Below are 27,899 nucleotides of genomic sequence, written 5' to 3' on the forward strand. Positions count from 1 at the left end.
ATATTCTACCAACAAAAGTAGATATTCAACATCTACACAAGTTAAAACAATGCTTTAAGATTCCGTCTTTTATATATCTTTAACTTCCGTTGATTAAAACTTAAACATTGTAATGCAATTAAAAACACATCCTTCTAATGAATAAATAATCGTAGCAATAAATATACATGTTGCTTTTCCAGATTTTAATTTGTTTATAATTGAAATTTTACTCGTCTGGCACGCCAGAAACATATTTATCGTTCATCAACAAAAGGTTCAGGTTCTGAAAATCGTTTATTCATAGTATGTTTTAAAACGAGTCTAAACAGAAGTAAAATACCTGAGTTTTCTCAATCGGGTTGCGATTTTAGCTGTCCATTGGAATCTGAGCAAATATAATATGAAAAAGAGTTAGGTCCGATTTTATATCAAATTTTGTGCATGTTTTTAAACGGTGGTTTTGCTAAGTATATGTATAATAATAGACATTGCAATAGTTTTCCCAGTCAATTAAACCAAATTTCAATGAAAAAAATTGTGTACAAAATTTGCTGACAAAACAAACGACATAAAAAGGGTATCGCGTTATTTCGCCTCATATGAAAATTTACCGTGAAGCCAAGACGGTTATGGTTGTGGCATCGCTATAAATAAAAATTATTTGATACAGTAATTACAAAAAAATCGGACCAAGCAGCTTTAATTAGTATGATACGGTTCGTGCCTATATTCGATTTAGATAGCATACATGTAGTAAACATCAGTGTTCTTGTCCAGCCTGTCTATTTGTGTCTTTTTTTCTTGCTTACAGGATGATGCTTACTGTTTACTGGTGTATATCTGTTTTCATTATTTCTTCTTTTTTCCACGGTGTCAAAGACTGTTGATTATGCCAAATTATTGTTTCATTTTAAACGTAATTCGCAAACGCTGATAATCATATACTTATACTACTAGAAATTGCGTTACAGACTTTAGTATTGATCGGGTTACCTTTGGCCGTCTCGCCATCATTTGGCAGTTTGAGCGTTGGTGGAATTATTTCAGACATATTCGAATTTTTGTTGAAAGTCCTGCTGCTTACCGTTCAAAGGGAAAATAATACGCATTAAGCACCTACTGTGTTTCCCAGCCAGCTATTTAGTTGGTGGTCCCTATTTACTTTGACATGATGGGTGTTCTTACCCAAAGGACCCTTGTATTGAAACAAATTGTTACTCTAGAAAAGTTGCTGATGTTTTAAATCATAAGTTAAGGTCTGCAGCTGTGCAATTCTCAGTGATTTTTTAAAAAAGCATTTGTACAAAATTCACAACCTTATATCAGCTGTTTCATCTTTAACGACAGTTTTGGTCATTTTTTGCATATTAAAGTTTATTCAAGAATTTTTTTCAATTTTGATTCAAAAGGGAAGACATTCACCTTCTTCTTATTCGAAATACAAAGAAATTCTTATAATCAATTGATATCACGTTTGTCCAGGGAAGAAATGTAGTAAAAAGTGATATTAAAATAAAAAAGAAAATTGATTAATTGGAATAATGGGTGTATTACCTCTATCCCTGTATCTTCCTCTCCTGTATCATTTCCACAAACTTGGCAATTGTAGTAAGGATGACGTTCACATCCCGGGCGTCAACGTTACTTAGCCCTCCCATTCTATAGATACGTGAATTAATCAGCCAGGTGGATGCGTCAGAGAACTGTCCATCATATGCATGTTTTAAAAATTTTATCTGCTTTTTGACATATCAAGAGACAGAAGTTTATCTATTGTTTTATCAGACGTGAACATGATTCTGATCGCTGCTTGCGAGTGTTGATCAGCCATTTTCTTACACAGACATGTAAATTAACAACGCAGCCACTTGTTTTTATTGGAATTCGGGTGCGATACAAATGTTTCAGGTTTAAAATTAAACTGACTGTGCCTTTTTGAGAAATTTCAGAATGAAACATTTGCACCGCAGTCTCTATATAAATACGGGGATTCACGTCAGAAATCACAAAAACACGGTCCATAGAGTAGAAAGGTACGATGCCTTCAATGCTCAGACTTATTCAGCATTACGCTTAGAAACATTTTTAACTTTAATTCTTTTTTTTTTATCTTTTGTAGATGATAGCAAAGGAGTTAGGAGTGATTCTTTTCTTCATGGTGGTAGCCACCCTCGCTAAAAACATTAGTAAGTTTATTTTCTAAAACTCTTAAATTTCTATATAAATGAAATCTGTTCACGATTGTCGCCACCTGTTGTTCTTTTCTGTTGTAGGCCCCTCTGGCTATCCTTCCCTCCACCACCGTCCACCTTTCCCAGGCACCGGTCCCTCCCCTGGTGTTCCCGGGTCAAGTGGAACCTACATCCAGTACCTGCATTACCTGTATCGCACCCAGGGACCTAACTCGTCCAGCTTTCTGCAATACTACCAGTACCTCATCAGAACTGGTATACTGCCAAGAGGACGATTCCCATTAGGTGGTGCTGGTGGAAGTCCCGGATCACTATTTGGCGGTTTATCCGGTTTTAGCAGCGGCTCATCTTTAAGCGGTGGATCACCTTTGAGAGGCTTACCTGGTTTAAGAGGAGGTTCGCCACTGGGTGGTCTGCAAGGAATAAGTGGCGGATCACCTCTAGGTGGTTTACCAGGTTTAAGCGGAGGTTCACCACTGGGAGGGCTACCAGGATTGAGCAGCGGATCACCTTTGGGAGGTTTACCTGGTTTAGGCGGAGGTTCACCACTTGGCGGTCTACCAGGATTAGGCGGCGGGTCATCTTTTGGGTTTTACCTGGTTTAAGCGGAGGTTCACTTGGAGGTCTACCTGGATTGAGCGGCAGATCCCCTCTTAGCGGTCTACCAGGATTCAGCAGTGGATCTCCCACAGGCGGGCTACCAGGTTTAATTGGTGTTTTCCCTCTGGGTGGTTTATCTGGTTTGAACAGTGGTTCACCCTTGGATGGTTTGCCTAGGTTGAGTAGTGGATCACCTTTTGGTGGTTTACCAGGTATTAGCAGTGGTTCTCCACTTGGCAGTCTACCTGGGTTGAGCAGTGGTTTCCGTTTTGGTGGATTATCAGGTTTAGGCAGTGGTTCTCCACTTAGCGGTCTTTCTGGGTTGAGCGGAGGATCACCTCTGGGTGGTTTACCTGGCTTGAGCAGTGGCTCCCCTCTTGGCGGTTTAGCTGGTTTGAGCGGTGGTTCACCTCTTGGCGGTTTAGCTGGTTTGAGTGGTGGTTCACCCCTTGGAGGTTTTCCTGGATTGAACAGTGGCCCACCTTTAGGTGGTTTACCTGGCTTTAGCGGTGAATCCCCTCTGGGCGGTTTACCTGGTTTGAGCGGTGGCTCCCCTCTGGGCAGTTTACTTGGTTTGAGCGGTGGATCCCCTCTGGGCGGTTTACCTGGTTTGAGCGGCGGTTCATCTCTAGGTGGTTTACCTGGAATTAGCAGTGGATCACCATTTGGAGGAAGCAGTTTACCAGGGTTATCTGGTGCCTCACCTTTCAGTAGTTTACCTGGCTTAAACGCTGGATTATCTTTCCCTGGAGGAAGCACATTCCCCGGGACAAGCAGTGGTTCAACCTTCAGCAGCAGATCACCTTTTGGGAGTAATCAAATGATAAGTCTTAGTGGTTCTTCATCTCTCAGCGGTTTGTCTGACACTCCCAGTTTTGGGGATTTCGAAGGCGATTCTTACTACACTCCAGACCTAGATAGCGGATATGGAAGTTCACTGCCTGGGTATGACTCCCCTCCATCGTACAGTGAGTACAATCCATATCTTATAGACATTCCTACATACAATTACTCGTTTATGAATAAACTATTTTTGAAATGAAATCAACATACATGTGTTACATTTCATAATTTATAAAGGTCTTTAATTCATATTTCAGATTAAAGCGGACAATATTGAGATCATATAAGGAAGTATGTTATATTAATGGAAAGGATAAAAAAAAAAAATTTAAATTACAACTTGGCGTTGTGTTTATTTTACTATCATTTTAAGAGGTATATAATCAACTATTTATAAAAAACGATCCAACGAAATATTCTTTACATCAATGAAATGGTAAAAAAAAACTACAACCTTTTGAACTGGAAAAAAAATTCACAATATTAAAAGTTAACAACTTATATTCAAAAGACCATCAGTTTTAAACAGAGAGCGGTCGATTTAAGTATAGATTTACGATGTATTCCATACTAGAGACAAAAATTGCAATTATTCTATGTAAGAAAAATAGTTCCTGATAGGCTAGATAACAATGAACATAACTATTGATGATACTGGCCCCCATAGTTCGCAATTTTTAAACGTTACATCGAATTGGTATGTTATTTTTAAATTTGTGAACAAAAGATATATTTTCACCTATTTATCTGATTTGTTTGCTTTCACTGATAGAATATGATTTTAGAAGTGGTGCTATTTTTTTAATTCCATCAAAATCTGTCAAAAATTGACATTTTTTTCTAATATTGATTTAAATGGGAAAAATAGAGCGACGCTTTGAACAATAAAAACCCTTTTAGTCAGTTAAAGGCTTGGATATATACGTCTTTGATGAAAATATATTGTTTGTTTAAGCAATCGCTCAGGGTGTTTTTGAAAGAACAAGCTGTTTTATGCTAAAAAATGCGAACATGCCGGGAAAAGGTTAACCTTTTGATGTCATATTTAAAAGTTGTGGGATCAAATGAAAACTATGGAAAAACTTCACATGTATATCCGTACTGAAAGGAAGTAAAAAATCCAGTGACATTAGAATGGCTGTAGAAATGCATGCTATAAATCGTCTTCATTTTTACATTTGATAACCAAAGTACTGAAGTACTGACGGGAGTTGATTTTATCGATTATCATTTATTTTAAAATCAACTTATCTTGCATGGCAATTAGTTTATAGTCTGTATTTGAATTACTCTTTTTTTAATGATATGAATTTTTAGACATTTCCGACAAGAATTTCGAGAAACCCCATATGAATCATGTTGTGTAATATTTAAAGATAGATTTCAAACTATTTATTAGTAATCGAAACAATTCTAATAATCGTATGGATCCAGGCACTATTGATATTGAACTCTAGTCTCGTTCAAACAGACGCTCGGCTGTCTCCGTTAATCTCCGACAAGCAAGAGAGCCTCTCTGCTTGTCGGAGATTTACGGAGACAGCCGAGCGTCTGGTTGAACGAGACTTTATTAAACTCTGGCGTAGGAACACATGAGACTACAAAAATATCTAAATTGTTCGTATTATATAAAATCTGACTATTTTCAAAGTGTTTATAGATAAGTTTCCTTGAAAAACAATGCTTCAGCATACATTCCATCGAATTTTTCTATTATTTTCAAGAGCTAAGTCTTGTCATCGGTGATGAATTGTGCTTAGGTCCAAACACTGTTTCACTTTCGGTTTGCCAGAGTAACTGCATAGGAGAGTTGATTAAAATCAACTCCCAAAAATGTATCAGGTATCGTTTATTCCGTGTAAATCATAACGATACACTTCTATTGTACCCGACTTTTTAAAACCTACAAGCAAACTTGAATTAAGTAGAACACTAATGGCCGTCGCTCGGTGTTTGTTGACACGGTATGGGCGCAGCAATTGTCCTTCCGGTGAAATGACGTATATCCGGTTGCTTCCATTACAAACTAATACTCTGTCCTCATTGTCCACACATAGACCACAGGGGTTGTCAATCGAATAGGTACACAGGTGTTTTCCGGACCCCTCCAGCACTACCAACCCCTTTTTAGAATCACAAATACAAATTTGATCGTTTTTCTTAGTAGTTATTTGAAGAGGCCACTCTAAAATAGCCTGGCCCTCTAAATCGTTTTCTACTACGAACATTTCTTTTCCTGTGTCGCTATATCTCGCTACTTTACATCGTTTTTCCTCCTGATTATAAAGTCCTATGATTAGGTCGCCATTTTCGGAAGAACGAGCTACACACATAGGCGTATCCCCGTTTGCAAAGTAAGAAATAAAGGGACGTAACTGCCTCCGCACTCGCTTCATCAGACTGTTCTGGTTAATGAGATAAACGTTCCCTTCCTCCGCCAAGGCGTGGTACTTGAGCTGTCCTTGTCCTAGACACACGGTTTCCATTTCGATTCCCTCCTGATCGATACAGACCAATAGATTGTCCCCATTTCCGACCCAGATCCGGCCATCTTTACAAGTGAGCTGTCCGATCCCGGGTCGGACTTTGGTTTGTATCCTACCGATCAGATGAAGATATTCCATACCTGCAACGTAAACACAGGTCTATATAATTTGTCTGCGTGGATTACATTGTAAAATGTATTATATAAAGCTTTCATACTACCGCAACTATTCGATGATAAAATACATACAAATAAAATACATAAAATACATACTAGAAGTGAATTACTAGTAAACTCGCATCTTATGCTAGAAACGTCATTCAAACCGGAAAATTCAGAATTTCTTGTTCATATTTTGTTTCAAAACGACGTTAAAACGTTACAACATACCTAAGTTATCTCCATCAACTTGTGGCTTCCGCTCTCTACTGGAATCTGGGTAAATATAAAAGAACAATTAATTTATAACTGTGATGATTGTGCTTTATTCGATTTATAGGTCAGTCACGTGGTCAAGTGGTCCTCCGATCATGGAGCACAACGTGTATTTGTCATGTCCGTCTATCTATTTGTGTGTATTTTATGTTTTGATCAATTGTTACTTCAATGCTGATTCTGTTTAGAATTATATTTACCCAATACCTCTTAGTATTTTTTTCATACCGATAATGCCACACAATTTCGATTATATATTAATTATATGGTACTTTTAGTTTCAAACTGTTGATAATGTTAAATTTCACTCACAACCTTCTGATTATCACATTCAACAAATTATAATAAAGGTTTCTGAAAGATTGCTGGTTGAGTTACCTTTCGTCGTCTCGTCGTCCTTTGTCGGTTTCGGCGGAAGGTTTTTCAGACAGATGCGAATTTGTGTTAAAAGCTCCGGGGCTTGTCGTTCAAAGGGATACTTTCCAGAAAATTCGAACACGCGTTTAGCGCCAACTATGTTTCCCAGCCAGCCCTTGGGGTCGTAGTCTCTGTTTACTTTGACGGGAATGATGATCTTCCCCAGCTTACCAGCATACTCCGCCTCTGTAGCAACAAACAACCGTAGATTATATTATCATACGGTACTAGTATGTTCTTTTCTTTATAACTGCTTAATCTAGTCACTCTTTCAAATAATTTCATTTTACAATTAAGTCTAGTTCCTGAGAGAAAATAATAATGGTGTATCAATTATGGAGATTGATATTAATGATTATGTTGATTCAGTGCTGAAAATACCTTGTCGGCAGTTCTTGCTGATGAAGTACTTAAAAGAGTAAAACATAAGGCAAAGGTCTGCTTCCTCTATCGCATTTTCTACTGCTGGACGCTTGTCTCCTGTCACGTGATCCGTGTCAACCCAACACGTGACTTTGTTCTTTTCCAGGTAATGTTTGACCTTTTGAACGACCTCTCTAGAATCCCACTGGTAACTAAACACCACATTGTAGTGAACTGGTTCTGTAGTATTCACTGCAGGGACTTTTTCTATGTAGGAATATATTGAGTGGTTATAAAAAATAAAATACACAATTCGATTGTACACAAAAAACGATTATAACATTTACATAGGAGAACTCTGATATATGACATAACTTTCTAAAGTCGAGTGTAGAAAATTAAAAGATGTCTATACCACACTGACCTATAATCATGCCGTTTATTCTTATTCCATTAGAATAAAGTACATTTTTTTAAAAAAAACTGGGAGTGCTGGTAGGGGGCATTTATTTCTTTTTTAAAGACTTTCAGAATGCTTGCTGTTTATCAAAATGCAAGAAAGTTTTATGAACTACTTCTCGAGAAGGTTCGTAACTTACATATCGATTTAGATATCATTTGTTTTGCCACAGTGATTTTCTTCAATTATATAGAAACTGTTATTATGATTTTCAAAATAAAACTGTCATTAATCTTATAAAATATTCATGATAACAATAAGCCTTGAATCAATGAAATGTGACAAAGGTGATTCCGACTGAAAGTACCCTCTAATAAAGTGATTTTTGAACACTGAAAACCGATTACCGTCTGAAGTCGTTACGTTCAAACTTGGTGGAATTGGCCAGCGCCGCTTTAAAGCTTTCTCAAACATCTCCTCGTTCACAAACACCATGTCTGTTGATATAGTGGCCTTGTGCATATCGTATCCTAGCAAAGCAAAGACAGTAATCAGAAAATTGCCCACCGCTCTTCCGGCGCAGTCCGGGCTATAGGACTTTTGTTCGTGACCTTGCACATACAGCCCATCCGGCTTAATAGTTTCCAGAGAGTACTGGGTAGTCTTTGTAAAAGTACCTATGAACAAATTGATATGTATCAAAACGTCCAGACTCATTTCATGTGTCTTGGATAATGAATTTCCTTTCTCTATGATCGACTTCTTCAGTTCCTCTCTGTTTATAATTGATCTCCATTTCTGTGCTTTTCCCGGCTTATTGTTGGACACTTGCATTGTGACGTCATTAGCTACTTGTTGTAGGTCGTTCTCCCAGCTGTGTGACGCTTTGCTGTGTTGTAGCACGTGGTGCAGTATATAGTACATGTTCTCTAAATGGGCTGAAGTTATCTCGCTTTGTTTAATCTTTGACCGTAACAAAGCATAGCGCTTCTTTGATGTCTTTAATTCTATTTTTGAAAGGGAAAAACCATCATATTAGCAACAGTATCATAATAAGTTTTAAAATCATTTAATGATGATATTCTTAAACTCTACATTTAATAAACATAAAATTTCTATAATTTTTGGAATCATAACTGAATAATTTAATTCGCATAAATTTTCTATACCCTGTATCTCTTTCTCAATTTCCGCGAACTTGGCGGCTGTATTACGGATGATGTCCACGGCCCGGGGGTCCACGTTACCGAACACGTCTATCAGCTCGTCGTACCTGCCGGGCGCCACCTGTCCCTTCTGCTCCAGACAGGTGAAGTCAGTCGTAATGGAGCACTGGTCATGCGACGAATCGCAGAACCGTCGTAACTGGGCCTTCCATCGGAAGATGTTCTTGTTGTGTCGTGAGAGCTTAGAGTTCAGGAAACCCTTTATCAAAGTTTCCTTCAGTTTATCATGGAGCTCAGATTTCCTTTGCTTGAATCTGCACACGCAAAAAAGGAGAAAATAAAATAACGACACCCAAGTCTTATAAGTTAACTACATTTAATGTACTTCGAATCAATCGCGAAATAATTTGGATCGAGTAATTTATATATAGTTCAACAATGTTTTTGGGAGACCGCGCCGTCACTCCATCCTGTTATGCTCTCGCTTCACACAGCCGTAGCGCTAACACCAGGAAATATTGCATGACAGGGAGACGGCATAACGTTGGAAGTCTACATGGCGAGTTAAAAATGACGTACAGCTTAAATCCAAATTTAAAAAAGAAACCATCTAGATTGGAAAGTATATATATATATATATATATATATATATATATATATATATATATATATATATATATATATATATATATATATATATATATATATATATATGACTGCATATTGACATGCATCATGTTAAAAACATACGTATAAAATGTAAGACTTCATGTTATTGAGCTGGAAGGTCAGACACATTAGCGATGTACTTACGTTGACATGACATCACGTTCCCCTCTTTCCAGCGTATTCTGCCACAGGAACTTTGCTTTCGTTACAGTGATATAAATCTCGCTGGTTACTTCTCGGGACGGTCATCGTAGCCAAAATGTATGACTTTAAATTACTAATGTTTTAATAATGGCGTTCACAGTATTATTAAAGCCCGCGTCAATTAAGGGTATGACTGGGGTTAGCAGACGTTAAGTTTGAGGAGTCTTATCTTTGTTAACAAGATTGACAAGCCTGATAGCTTAGAACTGGTCTTTGTCGTGTTCGGTGTATTATGTCAATCGCTTAACTTATGGAAATATTCATAAATTAGGAGTTTCATTGTATACTACATGTATCTGTCTTTTTCAAGTTTGTAAAACCTGTGCGATATTGTAATATTTTTTCACCAAATATTAGGAAACTTTTTGCATGTTGAAGTGAAAGGCATATTAACTTTATTCAGTCTTCTAATATTATTGAATATAGTCACTGTTAATTGTGGAAGTCTGTGTGTGTGGGGGGGGGGGGGGCAGGGGTGTTCTTTTTATTTGCTCTTAGGGAGTTTTATTTTTAAATATCTAAGACAATATCTCAAATCTAAAACATGATTTTACCCAATTTCAATTTTATAAAGATTTGAATTTCGATTTGAAGAAATTAACACTAGACCAACCAACCCCGATCTGTTGATTCTCATCGTATGTACGATAGAGAGTATAAAAACTATTTCCTTAACGTAGAACGTTTTACTTTATTCAATTTCGTTTCGCAAAGTCTGAAGGAGTTATATCTTATCAAAGAGGTCGAAACATTTTGCGTGTAAAGTGTATGTGTAAAAAGAAATAAAATATTAGATTAAATAGGCGGGCTGAGAATACAATATAGACATAATGTAGTTTCAGCGATTTCAAGTCGATAACGATATGAAACTGGCACGGGGTAATCCCACTATGAGTACTTTTGCTACATTAATGACGTCAAAATCATCAAATTCAATAACTGAACGATTACAAAGAATTGGGTGAGTTTTGTATTTCTCTACCTAAATCATCGCAATGACCTCAAAACACCAATAATTGTATCATTTTCCTTTATCATAAACGCCCAAATCAAAACCAAAACTCTCAATTCACTCAATGAATAAGAAAAAATGAACACAAGTTCTAACTTGAAAATATATATATTTTATCATAAGAAATTTGAGACAGAGCTGCGACTTGTCGCGTAGATAATTCTGTACACTCTGTCATAACAGCACACACTAATCACAAAACAGACGTGATTTAACAGCGCCCTGCTAACAACAATCACCTTCTCATATTTAACATAATAAATAATAATAACTTACAAATAATATACACGCAATACACAGCTAATTTGCTTCCTGTAAAATCTACGGAGAGCACAGTTCGCTTATTTCACCTATTAAAATCATAATCAATTATAATAAATATTATTCTCACACAAATTTGACGCGCAATATTCTCATATGAATTTTACAGGAGTCATGCGTGGATCCAGAAATTTGTCCACAGGGTAAGGGAGAACAAGGGACGGTTTGTTTTCCACGGGGAGAGGGGGTATTTTTCGTTAATTTTAAGTTAATGTGTCAGGAGGGGGGGGGCTGATCGCCACCCGAACTCCCCCTATATCCGCGCATTTGAATGTAATTGCTCTTTTTATGATAGTATCACGGGAAATTACTGAGAGGCAAGATTGCCTGAGCACAGAGGCACGTGTTACACGTTAACATTTTTTGTACTTGCACTCCTAGTCAAGTCGAAAACACCAACATAATCCGCTACTTTCACTTTATATAGTCTGACCAGAATATCTCGGACGTCCCCTGCACAGATCGGGCTGGTTTCTCCTCAGAGTCAGGAAAAGCTGTAGTGTTGCCCACAATCTTACCGAGAATTAAGTACCAGCATACACAGACCCCGACTCCAACACAAACACATCATATAATGTATACTTTTGAGCAAAATGTTCTACTATGTATAAGACAGTGAAGACAGTATAACTAGTGTTCCGAATTAATCTTTTGTAAACACAGTTACACACACATACAATTAGTACCAGTACTGTATCGTACTCAGAAAACTTTTTTTTAAAGAAAAGATACACGTATCAACACTATTCCATCTATTGCACTGCTTTCCTCTCATTTGACAAAAGAAATCCCCTCTCTCTCTCTCTCTCTCTCTCTCTCTCTCTCTCTCTCTCTCTCTCTCTCTCTCTCTCTCTCTCTCTCTCTCTCTCTCTCTCTCTCTCTCTGTATCACAGTGATGAGGCAGATTCTTTCCTCGACGGTCGCCTATAGCACATACGCACGTTACCCTAATACAATTATTGTTCCGGATGTGTATCATAAATGTACTTTGCACACGTAAAGTGCACACGTAAAACAGATGGCACTGGTAACAAGGGAGACCACTGGGTGGGGTCGCCCGGCGGAAGAGCAGGTGGCCGAGCGGGAATTCCCCAGGGTAGGCAGTAAGGAGTTCCAGAAGGCCATTCTCTGGGCATTGTAGTTGTCCTGGGATCTAACAGTCAAGTTCCCGTCCTCCAATAACAAATTGCTGAAGGATCTAGAGTTCTGGTACTTTACAAATGGCGTAGAGTTAGTTGAAAATATCCTTAAAAAGTAAAATAAAATCAGAATTTAGACAGGAAAATTCAAATAACAATGAACCAATTTTGTACATGTTTCTAGCTACATGTACTGTATTTTCTAAACTCATTACTTTAAATGTTTCTCTTATAATAATGGTTACTTTGTGCAATGTTTATTTTAGTTACCGTCAAAACTCTAACGTAACTATCTATTTCTTGCGTCAAAACAAGTTAAAATCAAATCTTGTTGATTTCAAAGAGCAATGGCTGAGTGGCCAGTATGGAAATAGATAGGCCTACGTCACATTGCCGTTAGACTCAACTACCCAAAGTCAAAGCTCGTTAAAATGGTTCTAAAGGTAATAAAGACTGTTAAACAAATGTAAAGTAAAATATGTCCCAATGATACACAATGTACGATTTATATGGATATATCTGTAAAATATTTCTCAATGGTAGACCGTGTACGCTTACGTTCAAAGGTACACTTTTAAATAAATGGGTAACGCTGTTGGAAAGTCCTGCGAGGTATATTTCAAAGAAACAGTGTCCTTAATGCAAGATATCTCAGAATTACACCGTGAAAGATTTATATCATTGGTAAACCACGAAGGATTATCTCAAAGATAAACCGTGTAAGATTTATCTCATTAATGCACCACGCGGGATTTGTCTTAAAAATAAACTATATACATGTAAGACTTATGTCATTAATACACAATGCAGGATTTAAAGTTTAAGGTAAACCATGTAAGATGTGTCTCATTGATATATAAGCTGGATTTATCTCAGAAAGATACACCATGCAGGATTTTTCTCAAAGATAAACAGTGTAAAATTTATCTCATTGATGCACCATATAGGATCTACTTTAAAAATAAACCGTGTAAGATTTATCTCATAAATGTAGATACATCATTTGCAGGATTTATCTCAAAGATTCACCGTATAAAATCCAGTACGCAAGATATTTCTCAATGATAGACCGATAGAATGATAAAGAGCGTGTAATTTATTTTAAAAATCCCATGAAGTTTAATTCAACGACAGTCACAACTGACCCTGTTTTGACGTACAGTCACTACTGATCCTGTTTTGATGTACAGGTACTACTGACACTGTTTTGACGTATAGTTACTACTGACCCTGTTTTGACGTACAGTCACTACTGACCCTGTTTTGACGTACAGTCACTACTGATCCTGTGTTGACGTACAGTCACTACTGATCCTGTTTTGACGTACAGTTACTACCCACCCTGTTTTGACGTACAGTTACTACCCACCCTGTTTTGACGTACAGTTACTACCCACCCTGTTTTGACGTAGTTGGACCACATGGTCATCATCAGACTACTGGCCTCTATGTCTTGTTTGTTGTAAGGAGGTACTCCAGTGTACGGAATACCAAATATGTAGAACAGATCTGCACCATGGGGAACTCCTTCAACAAAGACCAAAAGTATTAAAGCATGTGTATATGTATTCTTGTTACCTTTTTTTTTTCTATTTTTTGGGGTTGATTTTTTTTTGTTCAAGTGTACAAAAAATACGCTTTTTCTTATTTCAACTTAAAAAAGCCCAATTCGATGCATTAGTGATTAAACTAAGACTTGCATTTACCATCGCTGGCATGTAAATTTATAAAATGCTTACCCTCCCACTCCTGTAATGGGGAGGACGGCGACCGGTAGTCAAAGGAAAAGAAAGTGATGTCCTTGACATCTGCCGACGTCAGAAGGTCAGCGAGCTTGACCATTGGAGCCACAAAGACAATGTCACTCTCCATCTGCAATGTCAGGGATATTCTTATTATCACGGTCCATCTACATTGTCGGGGATATTCAAATTATTTTACTCAATCGCTAAAATTGTCTCCGATATTGAAATCCTATGAAAAACTTGTTTTTAACAAAATTGGCGTAACTGAATAAGTTTATCTTTAAAAAAAATGTACTAGTATATAACAACAACAGTAGGTTTAGAGTATTTTATATATTTCCATCATTAATTCATCATATCTTTTGAAATTGGCTTTAAAACATTATAACATGATGGCATTCCATCGTAAGAAATACATGTACTTAAGAAAATAATATGGTGAACATATATTTTTTGTTTGCTCTAATATTTAAAATTGATTTTAATCTGATTTAAAATCATGCAATTGGGTTGTCTAGACTTGCTAAAACCGCTTCTTTTGAGTAATGGATAATTTAAAAACTGCCGTTTACACAAATTGTCCAATATTTGAATACGTCAGGGCACTATTTCTTTTCTCAGAGTCCTTTCTCGCTTTTCTCCACGAAGAGTAAGAGTACTTGCCTTTGTGTAGCGCTCCAGTACACTGGTTTCTTCTGTGTGGTTAGGAAACTTTTCCCACCCTCCGTACTCGTGTAGAATAAGGTCTGTAAAAGAAGCCATGGATTTAATGGATTGTAATCCTGCTTCCTTTACATTATACAGACCATTAATGCGAATCACGGATATTTCCAGCTTAAATTTTCAGAATCAGCAACAAATGAAATCAACACGATAAAAGGATGAATTTGGACTGCAAGTGTATGGTGATTTAGCATGAGCAAAAGAGACGACAAAGAAGTCTCCAATAAAATTTTCATTAATAAATCAAAGACTACAGTTCTACGCAGCCCTGAGCTAATGTCACTGAGCAGAAGCTTGCTTTGCCTCTAAAACTTGTAAACATATAATACAGTATCCTTTATTTTTTTACACAAGAGGATGTCAATAAGCTGAAACTAAATATTTCCTCTTCTAAACAACACCGAGGTTTGTAACGTCAAGATAAATGGGTTTGTACCATTTCTACTCATCATTATATATAAGGTTGTACATGTACATTGTAACGTTGGGATAGATATGATCGTACAATTTTTACTTACCTCTAAGGTTTGGAACGTTGGGATAGATGGGTTTGTACCACTTTAAAACTTCACGGAAAGTTTCCTCATCAAATTTGCCAGTCTTTTTCTTCATATTATCCAGCACAAACTTCACTGCATGAACAACTTTTATAAAATAATAAATAATAAATAGTTTTTCTTGTAAATAACACATTTCTAAGGTCATGTATTAAGATATACTGAAAACCAAAGGGATTCTTTGTGATAAAGACCATGCTTTACCGTCAATGGAGCCCTCGTCCCTTGTCACAGAGAAGACGAACGATTCACAGTTGGTTCTCCTGGCTGGAATGGCCGTTTCCGGGCGCTCAGTGATGAATTCGCCGTCAACAATGGAGACCGGAAACGTCAGCACTTCCGTGTACTGAAATTAGAGACTCAAGAAGTCAGTACATGTACTGCCTATTTCAACAGCACTGGTAAACTTAGAAAGCAGCAGCTGAATCCCAGTGGTGGATATTCACACTGTGTTAATCTATAACTAGTTTTCTTTTTCTTCCGAAGTACAGAATGAGATATATACTTAGCAACCAACATCCGGTTTACTATGAATTGTAATATAAGAGGTTGCAAGTATTTGCTCTGAATATCTCTTCATAATAACCAGAGGAACAAATACAATTACCATACAACACAAATACATGATGAAATAAAACGCTAAAAAATATGTAGTTTATTAGTATTCCTACAGTTGATAAGGAGTTTAGTTAATTAATATTTCTACAGTTGATAAGAGGTTTACTTAGATTCTTACAATGTATTATTACTACAAAACCTGGGATTTCAATAACCCATTTTCTGACTGTTTAAAAATTAAATGAAAACTATGAATTCAGAAGTTTTTACAGAGTCAATTCTGACAGGATCGTTAATGCATTTAAAAACTCAAAAATCAACAGAGTTCAATGTTAACTTTTCTCACAGTGCAATATAAGTATCCAAACAAAGAGAAAAGATAGTCAAAATTAAACAAACTAAAAAAACCGAATAGTTGAGTTCTATCAGGCTCCATCACTCACGTCAGTAGGAATGGGCGTGACCTCGCGCTTGGTGAACGTTTCCCAGGGAAGTTTCATCAAATAGTCCCGGAAATCCCGCGGGTCTCTGTTTCTGGGACACAGCTCTCTGTCGCAGTACTCCGCAATGTTGTAGCCCGGCTTCCAGTGGGGGGCGGCTAACCCCCAGAATGCGATCGGGGACCCGCTCATTATCATGGCGCGGCGGAACAGCCCTGAATGAGTGGTTACAAGTAAATAATAAAGAAGTTGGACTGCACGACAAAATACAATGATCGTTTACTTTATATGTATGGACAGTTTTTACAACATGTTATATACTACATTTGTTGCTTTGGGCTTAGGGATGAGTTTTGTAAAACATATAACTAAGTTGATGAAGTGTTCGTTCGGTACCTTTGCTTAATGGCGAAATCACGTGAAACCCGACGTCAGCTGCGCCTGCGCTGTGTCCGGCGATAGTAATCATATCCGGGTCACCTCCAAAATTGGCGATATTGTCCTTGACCCAATTCAAGGCTGTCACCTGGTCAAAGAACCCATAATTCCCCGTCAAACCCTCCTTCCTCGCCGCATAGAATCCTATAAAGCCGAATATTAAAAGAAAATATAGTGTAGAATAAAGAGAGCGTTAAAGACGGTGTAAAAACGAATAATATCTATCAGGTAAAGGTTTAAAAGTAATATGTCGTGACATATGATTACCCAGGGAACCTAGACGGTAATTAAAATTAACAACAATGATGTCTCCGAATGCCGCCAGAATATCTCCTCTCAACATCGCCCCCATTCCTACTCGGTTGGAGCCCCCGTGAACGTAAACAAACACCGCCATCTTAGCTGGCCCCCGCTGTGAAAGAAAACAAGAAACAATCACAGAGGTGCTAGGAATCACAATAACGTCATATCGTATCTGAAAAGTAGTTTTGACTGCACCTTTTTTTTTATTAGTTTAGTGTTACCAATCTACGTCTATTTTTCTCATGTAATCAATTCAACCATATTAACTCTTAAAACTTCATCATAAAATACAAAGAGAGAACGAGTCCACTTTAAAATTAGTTACTGCGATATCCTATGAAGCAGAGCGAATTCCCTGAACATGGTTTGTTACCTTGCTATGGCGACATGCAGAATTCTAGTTTATTGAATTGGGCAACAATTATGTCTATAATTATATTTCGTTATCATTATTTTCTCCTTCGTTTCACTCCTCCGAAAATAAATCTTTTCTTGTCTAATTCAAAAAACAACAACTAAATGAAATAGGTTAGGTGCGTTCGTTACAAGATCGCATTTAATAACAATTAGACACAAACGTATATATAAAATAATTGCATACCATATAAACAAGCATGTAAATTGTGCAATACAGTGTACAGGGCGGGCAGGGAGGGCTACTATCACTCCTTACAACCTTGTAACGAACGTCGCAATGACCAAAATCACGCATGAAAAACTATTTATACTACGCGCCAAGTCACTCGTGCATGACGAAACTACTAATAATAGAATAAAGATTTCCGTAATGTCGTAAAATCAAAACGTTAAGAAATTCATTTATTTTCTCCTTCGTTTCACTCCTCCGAAAATAAATCTTTTCTTGTCTAATTCAAAAAACAACAACTAAATGAAATAGGTTAGGTGCGTTCGTTACAAGATCGCAAATAAACAAAGGTGTAAATTAGACTAAACAAATTTATAAGCCCAAATTCATCGAAACTAAAAGTTTTTTCTGAATGCTGTCGTCGATATACCCATCCTTAGCCTTATCAGAAGCCCAACGCCCGTGTACTTTAAGTAATCTATCTGGAACGTTATTGTTCGAAGCAGCAGTGGCACCCCCACTTCTTAAACTATGTAAAGAAAATTGTGAACCGTCAAGGCCAACGTTGCTGAGAGCCGATAACAGAATCTCTCTTGCTCTGGTGTAAGACAATGGTTTAGATGCATTTACGACTTTAAAAACCCCCAAAGATTTCTTGTAAGTTATAGCTGTAAACAAATAGTCACTTGCAGAAACATTCAATTGCAATAATGAAATATATTTTTTTCAACCAAAATATGGGACACATGTCATTTCCAGTTTTTGCAATAATAACTACATTTCCTCTTCTGTAAATGTCAGTTTTGCTTTTAGGTATATTAATTTCTATGTAAGCTTCTTTCCATTTGATATCACACAACCGAATGTTTGATAATTCGCTGAACCGCAAAACTCCCGAAAATCCTAATAAGCACATCAAGAAAACTCTCAACTTCAATGCATTATCTGGATCCTTTTGGTACTCCTCCTTAAGCTTTAGAAGAATGTCAATGGTTATTGGTTCTTTCTTATTAACTGGTTTCGCAAGAATTCGTTTTCCACCTTCAAGAGTAAGCTTTAGAAATTTTTCCTCACACGGATTAATGCATGAAGCTTGAGAATGAATCCAATTTATGCTATAATAAAATGCTTCTAGCACTGACGATGACACTCGTTGTTGTACAAGACTGGTCAGAAAAAGGGAAACTGTAGCTACTGAGGCTGGTAGTGGTTGAAAATTGTGCTGCAGACACCAGACTTTAAATCTTTTGAAATAACCATCATATTTTTGGTTTGTTGCGTTGGACTTTGCACTTTTAATAACACCAGGCAAGAGATTCACAAAAACGCCAAGTTGGGGATGTTGTTTAAACTTCAAGATGTCTTGCCAGTGGCCTTGACGGTTATGCAATGTCTGTAAATACATCAGAATAATAACTGATTAATTATGACATTAAAATAAAATAACAAAAAATATGATTAACGTATATTTGGCAATACAATAATACCATTAATATATACAAATCTAAACAAGAGAAAACAGTCATCTCTTTGGGAGCACAGTCATTCATCAATGTAAATTAGGTTTTAAAACCATATAATACAATCAATAACGATAATGAGTACAGTCCTCCAAAACTCGCTATGTAGCATCTATATTCAGCACAAGTACATTACTGTTGAATTTATTGGCTGCAAAAATGCTATTCTTGTCAGAACCTGCACAGAAAAAATGTAAGGGTTTTTCATATTCAACATGCTGTTTGATAAACCATCGAAAATTTCCAGATATGTCAACAATAGCTGGCCAGAAAACTGAAGATTTCCATTTCGGCACCACTAACACACCCTTTGCTTGACAATGAATAATATGCTTTATTGCCTTGCTTATTAGATTAATAGGCGGTACTAACCAATTCATATCTTGAGCCCAATCAAAAGCGAATGCGTCTACGCCGCTACTGCCCGGCGTCCAAAATTGAGAATAAAATTTTTTAACTTTGAAATTTGAAGAACTTGCAAAAACGTCACATGTGAAATGTCCCCAAGCTTGATCAAAATAATGAAAAATATTTTGGTGTACGCCCCAGTCGTCATAATCAAAAATCTTGCTATAAAAATCCGCCTCTTCGTTGTTTTTTCTGGGTATCCATGCCACAGAAAGTTCTATATTATTGACCAGACATGTAGAATAAATAGAAAAGGCTAATGACTGTAAATTTTGTTTCATGCTACCTGTTTGTGAAATCTTTATAACGTTTTGATTGTCCGAATATAATTTTATAAATTTATTTTGCAACATATGACAAAATGTTTTCATAAACAAATCAACAGTTTTTAATTCTCTATATGTTGAACTTTGCTCTCTATCAAAATCGTTCCACATTTTATGAAAAAACTCTTTGTTTGATTCCAACAATACGCCAGCGCCAGCATAATCGCTTGCGTCAGTGAACACCATTCGATCAGGAATGCGGAACCATGGAGAGATAACTCTGTTCGGTACACGCAACACGTTGTCAAACCAGAAATCTAATTCATCGGATTCTAACTTTGATAATTGTATTGATTGATCCCAATAAGCTGTTTTAGCAATTAGGATAGATAAATTCCTTGTGAACATTTGACAAATTGGACCTAAAGCGAATTTGAAAGAAATTATGCTGCCGACAATTGAAGCTAGGTCTCTGGCTGACACATGTTTTTTAATTCTGATACATTTTATCTTGGTGCGCAGGTTCTCTAATTTATTAAAAGGGATACTAATAACGCCCTGCATTAAATCCCACTCGAATCCCAACCAATCCAGCTTTGGTGAAGGTTCCCATATACTTTTTTCTTGATTAACAAGAAAACCTGCGCGCGCAAGATCCGTCTGAATTATGCTTGATATACGTTCACAATTTTCTTTTGTATCGCAAACCCAACCGTCATCTAAATACATGATAACTGGAAATGAGTTAGTTCTCCAATGTGTTACTAATGGTCTCAGTGTCTTTGTGAAAATATACCCCGCAGAACTTAAGCCAAAAGGCAGTACTGTAAAAACGAAATAACGAATTTTACCATCAATTTTCCAGGAAAAACCGAGATATTGATGATGATCTTCATGTATATTTATATGATGATAACCACTCGTTAAATCAAATTTTATCATGAAATTTCCTTTCTTTGCAAAGTTGAGTCCTTCTTTTGTACCCTCAAATTTCACCTTTCTTTTCACAATGAAAAAATTTACATGTCTTAAATCTAGTATCAACCTTGGCTTTTTGTTTGCTGGAACAGACACTGTCAATGGATTAACACAAAAAGGAGCTTGAGGACATTCCCGAATAAGATCTTTACCTAAAAGTTCGAAAATTGATCTTTCTACAAAACCTGAATTATCCAGAGCGGATTTGTTGTTTTTCAGAACAACTCTATCGGGTAAATCCTCAAACTCTAACCTGTAACCAAACTTAACTACATTCAAAATGTAATCAGACGGTTTTAACACATTTTCCCAAAATTTACAAGAATGTTTTAAACGATTCTTAACAGAATTTGCATTTTCAAAATCTGATTTAACATCTAGCAAACTAAAATCAGAACAGTACTCAACTTTACTGTTTTCTGGTGTCTGCGTCAGATGTAACGGTTGATTCTGGGGCTGTGGCTGGGCGTCCTCTCTGTTGTTGATTTGTATATGGACAGAATCTTGCGAAATGCCCTGGAAGTTGGCAGTACAAACAGATGACGTTGTTTCCCGGTACTTGATAGGTTCCTCTGAAGTACGCAGTGTTTGGTCTGTTGAATCTCTGGTTATATTGCTGGAATCCCGAATTCCCACGAAAAAGCTGTCTGGGAGTGAGACCATCGAATATCCCGGGCTTAGCGGACTGATAATCCTTGTTGTCGTAACTGTACGGGTTATACCTTCTCTTCTTAGCGGCTGCACGGGAAATAGCAGAACGGAGTTTAGTAGCGTCCTCAGAATTATCGGCCAAATCCGAGTCCGTGTATTCTTTAACGGTATCCCAACCATGCTTGTCGGCGATGCGAAGGATCTTATTTCTTTGACGTAGAGCCTCTTTTTCTTTTTTAATGATGTCTAGTACTTCGCTAATATCGTCTATCATAAGTTTTCTTTCAATCAGCTCGAGACTTCTCAGCCTTTCTTCGTTAAAAGAGAATTGAATTCTGTTACCTTCGGCACGCAAAACACATGACTCGGAGCTCTTGGACTGGAATTTCTCGTGAATTTCCGAAACAATGGCCACTCTCTGTTTCTCGAGTGCTGACTCAATGCGTCGGTTAAAAAGACGAACTGCGTCCGTGGCGTCAAATTGCTCCTCATCAATAGCTCTTGTCTGTTCTGGGTTTAAATTTCTGCCACTCGAATGATGAGAATCATTTTTCTCCGAATCACTCATATCTTATAGAACACAACTACTATCACTCCTTACAACCTTGTAACGAACGTCGCAATGACCAAAATCACGCATGAAAAACTATTTATACTACGCGCCAAGTCACTCGTGCATGACGAAACTACTAATAATAGAATAAAGATTTCCGTAATGTCGTAAAATCAAAACGTTAAGAAATTCATTAACAGTGTATGCTTGAAAATTACAAATTACATTTCGGAGGTTTTAAAAGTTATAGATATCGGTGATTCAATTATCTTACGTACGATTATAATCCAAAAGAATGGCTTTGATATGTTTGATAAACAAATTTAACATATATTTTGGTCACAATAATTGTTTCCTCTGTATTTGGGGTGTGTGATTGTAGCCTGATGTTTCGTAAAAAAGTGTGTAAATATATGTATTCTAATACAATGTAATTGTATTCTCGTCAGGGCTCTTATACGCGTAAGCATATTCAACAAAATCCAAAAAGTGAAAGTATGCTAATCAAATACTGGTTACCGAATGGTGACCGAGAATCAGTTCCTCGCTATTCTATCTGTTGACTGTGTGGCACACTTACATTAACAGCCCAAGCCGTTTTTAAACAGTGATATGACTATATTAAGGTGTTTCTCAGTAATACATTTCGCAGCGTTTGAGTGTATTTGTTTAGTTTTGAAAAATTAATGAATACAGCTATCGGTCTCAAATAAAGCACATCCATATTGAGTCATATAAACGGTCTGAAAAAAACTTTGTGGTATGTTCAATCGAACAATACTCGGTTATTGGAAAATCAGTGTGACCTGTGAATTAACCTTGCTATGTTCATAATTTGTTTCTTACATCCAAACAGCGATTTAGGGTATAAAATATGGATGGGAAATTCGTCCAGGCCTATACTTGTTTAACATCTAATCACAAAAGCCAACTAAAGAATGAATTCAAAACTTGAAATTTTGAATTAATACTCGTATATTTTATTATTCATTAGCAAATCTGTACATTCGTAATGTAAAAGTTCTTTATAACTGTACATGTTGTACACGTTGTCGTGGAATCACCCCCCCCCCCTCTCCCTTTTTTAAATTCTGAATTCACTATATCCGTGTTCTTAAAAAAAGATTTCTACAGTCTAGCGTTAATGTCCATCGTGCAATAAATACATTTACTTTCTTCCCCCCTATTAAATTGCATCGATTGATTTTTGTGATACATGTATTTAAGCATAACACAGAGGACCGAATCACCGAATATCACCTCCTTGTTTGACACATGCCGACCTGCCAGTAACTGAGAACAGTTCCCTTTGAAAAAAAAAAATATTTATGCACTGTTCCAGTGCTTCATCTGTTAATTGCTCGTTGCTCGTAAAATAAGGCAGAGGTTTTCAAAAAAAAAAAATCGTAATTGCCAAAAGGGAATAGAAGTTAAAAACTGTCATTATAAGCATTGCATCATCATTTTTTTAAAGGTGTGGTCGTTCTTTCAAAAAATAATGATTCAATGCATAAATATCTTTTTTTCCAAAGGGAACTGTTCTCAATTACTGGCAGGTCGGCATGTGTCAGCAACTGAGGTGATTACCAGAGGTACAAATACGTTGATGTACAGGCAATCTTCATCCTCCTTGTTGAAGCCCTTGGAGTGCAGGTTCACGTAGGTCATGTCAGGGGTCTGGGGACAGGCTGGAGGGAGTTCATCGGTAACCTTGACCTCGTCCCAGGGGTCAGGCCTCTGTGTCTTCTGTAAAACAAACAAACCTACACTTGAGACAATTGCATTACCGTTTGATATGGAAATTAAAGATGAATGGTTCTAGATAATTTTTTTGGCTTTTATAATTATTTGACAATCATTTGATAATTCGGTTTCGGGTTGAACGTTCTGTCGTTAAATAATTAAATGTCTTGAGATCTTACTGTCGCCGTTCGTTTATGACAAAAGAATTTTTTTTAGGGGGGGGCAATATGCATCCATTATTCATATTTATTTTTAAATTCTGTTATAGTAAACTGAAATAATCTATCGACTGAAAAACATATTCTCCGAGTGAAAGACAAAGAAAACACTCTTACGGAATTACCCTTATCTTTCAAAAAGGTATCAGAATATCTGGTTCATATATTCCTAAACATCACGTGATAGTTATTTACAAGTACTCTTTGCTTAGGACCCCAAAAAAAGATAATGAATTCCATGAAATGCCAAAATCGTATATTCAAAATCAAGATAATCATATTTATTTTCCGGCTGCGTTTTCCAGTTTTTCTGTCAGGTAGAACATTTTGTACATATGACATTAGATAACATTCCTGCAGTGCTTTGAATGATTCGAAACAAAAAGGATCTATTTTTATTTTTATTTTATGAAATAATTCAAAACTGACTTCCACAACACAAACTTAAACGTCTAATGTATTGGTACAATTACTATTGGTTAGAATGCGTCAGATCATTGATACCATTACTATTGGTTAGAATGCGTCAATTTATCGGTACAATTACTATTGGTTAAAATGCATCAATTACTATTGGTTAGAATGCGTCAATGCATTGGTACCATTACTATTGGTTAGAAGCGTCAATGTATCGGTACCATTACTATTGGTTAGAATGCGCCAATTACTATTGGTAAGAATGCGTCTTCGTATTGGTACCATTACTACTGGTTAAAATGCGTCAATGTATTGGTACCATTACTATTGGTTTGAATGCATCAATGTATCGGTACCATTACTATTGGTTAGAATGCGCCAATTACTATTGGTTAAAATGCGTCAATGTATTGGTACCATTACTATTGGGTTGAATGCGTCAATGTGTGGGTGCCATTACTATTGGTTAGAATGCGTCAATGCATTGGTACCATTACTATTGGTTTGAATGCGTCAATACATTGGTACCATTACTATTGGTTAGAATGGGTCAATGCATTGGTATCATTACTATTGGTTAGAATGCGTCAATGTATTGGTACCATTACTATTGGTTAGTATGCGTCAATGTATTGGTACCATTACTATTAATTAGAATGCGTCAATGTATTGGTACCATTACTATTGGTTAAAATGCATCAATTACTATTAATAAGAATGCTTCAATGCATTGGAATTATTACTGTTGGTTAGAATGTGTCAATGCATTGGTACCATTACTATTTGTTAGAATGCGTCATTGTATTGATGCCATTACTATTGGTTAGAATGCGTCAATGCATTGGTACTATTACTTTTGGTTAGAATGCGTCAATGTATTGGTGTAATTACTTTTGGTTAGAATGCGTCAATGTTTTGGTGTATTTACAATTGGTTAGCATGCGTCAACGTATTAAATTGGTACCATTACTATTGGTTAGAATGCGTCAATGTATTGGTACCATTACTATAAGTTAGAATGTGTCAATGTATTTGGTACCATTACTATTGGTTAGAATGCGTCAATGTATTGGTACCATTACTATTGGTTAGAATGCGCCAATGTATTGGTACCATCACTATTTGTTAGAATGCGTCAATGTATTGATGCAATTATTATTGGCAAGAATGCGTATCTGTAATAGAGGTTACATTAAAATTCTTTTTTTAAAAGTTTGATATATGAATACCATTCTAAAAATCAACATAAAGTTTTCAGTTTTTTTCTTAAATATGAATTTAGTTCATACGTTGCAATCTGTGAAGCAGTTAAGTAACTAGTAGCTTTAACTTTACAAAAAGATTAACATGTTGGGGGTATGACTCCTGTCTTTTTACAATGTAAAATTTGATTTTTACTTTTCCCGTACAAAAAAAAACTAAACTGTATATAATTTTGCTATGTTTGTAATATGCTGGTGCCTGTGGCGTAACATCGGACATTATTATGACGGGTAATGCTTTTAATTAATCCTTAGCTCTGTAATTAATGGTTATATCTCCGATGATTATGGTCTGCCTATGTCCTGATAAACAAAGGTGTTAATTAACACGGGACAGGCAACCAATCAGGGACTGATTAACATCTGATGTCAATACTCCACATACTAACAGGGTAAACAGGATTGATTGCGTATTGTTTACAAAAAACATGTGTTCTCTCAATTCCTGATGTATTTGGACGATTCCCTCAGCTTATTGAAAACAACCTGGTTGGATATGATAGTAAGGGTATGATTGATGAGCGGAATGTAAAGAGGATAAAAAGACCATCCATGTTTAAAGTCAAACTGATACAAGCTGAGATACAGGAATCAAAGCTCCAGATCTGTAACCTTGCGCACAATTCCCGCTCTCAGGCCTATCGAAGATAAGACATTTCTAAAAATTGTTCTTGTAAGATTAACTTATCATGGCACAAAAGATTTCACCGAATGCCGACTTATGTGGGTCATAGACGCCGTGAATAGTTGTTTTATCTGAGAGACATCTACTCAGACGAGAGAAACCATTCATATGGATGTCTACCCTCCTCATCGAAAGCATTTTTCGTTTGCAATAAAAAGTTAAAAAACCCTTATCTTACTACGATATGTTGTGAACTCGTCGATGTGGTGAAAAGCTAAAGATACGTCTTCATTAAGTGAAAGAGACTATACTGGATGCCACATCAATGAGATAAGCGGTTATGTCTTTGATTCTAATTTGTATTAATTGAATAATCCCTTGAAGGTTCAGATTAACGACGAAATTCGCAATTAAATATATCAACTTCATACACAGCATCAAAGATATTTTTTATTTTAAAGCTTGGTCTTGTAGACAAGATGTCAGCTGTCTGCTCGAGTATTGTACGTAAACGTACGTTATGTTTTGGTCATTCAGACACTTTAAAACAAATTCTCTCTCTCTCTCTCTCTCTCTCTCTCTCTCTCTCTCTCTCTCTCTCTCTCTCTCTCTCTCTCTCTCTCTCTCTCTCTCTGTTCTAAAAGAGCCAGGAGTCAGCAATATCTTACCTCAAACCTGAGATTATTAATTGGAGGTTTTGCGTATGGAATTCCCAGGTAATTTGCCACCGACCGTCCTTGGATGGGTGTTGTGACCATTCCCTGCACCTCTCCGTACTCTGTGTCCCGAATTGGAGCCTTCGTGAGAGGACACACAGGTTTCACTGAAACAATCAGCACCACTGCGAACAATTTCAAACTCACACCCGCCATCACGTATCAATGACCAGTAATCTGATGGGGTAAAATAACACTACTGAAAGAAAGCCCCAGATAGAAAACAACTCCTCCTGTAGGTTGCAGCAGGTGCCCGCTCCGTGTCACTCCTGGTCGTCATTAGCCGAATGCATGCCAGTGGAGTACATTGTTTAGTGATGTGCACATTGCTTGTATCTACCAGGGCAGATACACGGAGGCTGGCGCTGCTCGTGAATCCACTCGCTTATAGTCTAATAAAAGGGTCGTTATGACGAAAGCGATGGAGGGCAGGCACTACAGGGCTATTTGTTTTGAACTAATCTTAGGAGTTCTTGATTCCAAAGAGAGATCTTCTGCTCGTTAGGACGTTTTCTCGACTGTTTCTAATTCCAGGATCATCTGAGGTCCTCATGGAAGAGGGATATGGTGCATAAACAGAGTATAAAGCCATAAAATACAATTGTTTCTTATCTTTATGTAATTTGACATACTGCTCGGGTTGACTGTGGATCTATATAGCTTATTGATATTGCACACTATAAACGCTATCTGACATCTTGCAGAATCTCGGGCATTGCAATCATTCTCTGTGACAGACTGTTCGATTGTAGGCATTTATAAACGTAAGAATCGCTGACTCCTTATCCCTCCGTTCTCTTAAAAAAAAAAGATGCTTTATCAAAATGTGCTGGGTGTAAAAGAAACTTTTTCTTTTCCTTATACCCGCCCGAATTTTGGTAATTTTTGTGCAAAAATGATATTTCATTCACCATGCGCGGATCTAGAGGGGGGGTCGGGGGGGTCCCGACCCCCCCTGGAAAAT

The 27,899-nt window shown here is 36.9% G+C and overlaps 2 protein-coding genes and 1 pseudogene across 2 annotated transcripts; 1 reads left to right on the forward strand and 2 right to left on the reverse strand.

Annotated features, from left to right (window-relative positions):
- Window positions 1-1,523: 1,523 nt before the first annotated feature.
- On the forward strand, window positions 1,524-3,816 carry LOC128164787 (uncharacterized; annotated as a pseudogene).
- Window positions 3,817-3,941: 125 nt separating this feature from the next.
- LOC128166393 (uncharacterized) lies at window positions 3,942-27,323 on the reverse strand. The gene is made up of 17 exons (XM_052831521.1): window positions 26,888-27,323; window positions 23,542-23,700; window positions 16,957-17,101; window positions 16,648-16,833; window positions 16,255-16,466; window positions 15,458-15,599; window positions 15,215-15,328; window positions 14,637-14,719; window positions 13,968-14,100; window positions 13,626-13,755; window positions 12,077-12,335; window positions 8,887-9,142; window positions 8,125-8,724; window positions 7,336-7,584; window positions 6,916-7,140; window positions 6,493-6,537; window positions 3,942-6,243 (listed from the first exon to the last, which is right to left on the reverse strand). Exons 1-17 carry the CDS (start codon window positions 27,089-27,091, stop codon window positions 5,456-5,458), a joined length of 3,930 nt encoding a protein of 1,309 aa, XP_052687481.1. The 5' UTR covers window positions 27,092-27,323; the 3' UTR covers window positions 3,942-5,455.
- On the reverse strand, window positions 18,832-22,992 carry LOC128166392 (uncharacterized). The gene is made up of 2 exons (XM_052831520.1): window positions 21,159-22,992; window positions 18,832-18,971 (listed from the first exon to the last, which is right to left on the reverse strand). Exon 1 carries the CDS (start codon window positions 21,967-21,969, stop codon window positions 21,160-21,162), a length of 810 nt encoding a protein of 269 aa, XP_052687480.1. The 5' UTR covers window positions 21,970-22,992; the 3' UTR covers window positions 18,832-18,971; window position 21,159.
- Window positions 27,324-27,899: the final 576 nt, after the last annotated feature.

The sequence above is a fragment of the Crassostrea angulata genome, chromosome 10, assembly GCF_025612915.1.
Source record: "Crassostrea angulata isolate pt1a10 chromosome 10, ASM2561291v2, whole genome shotgun sequence".
Classification (NCBI taxonomy): Eukaryota; Metazoa; Mollusca; class Bivalvia; order Ostreida; family Ostreidae; genus Magallana; species Magallana angulata.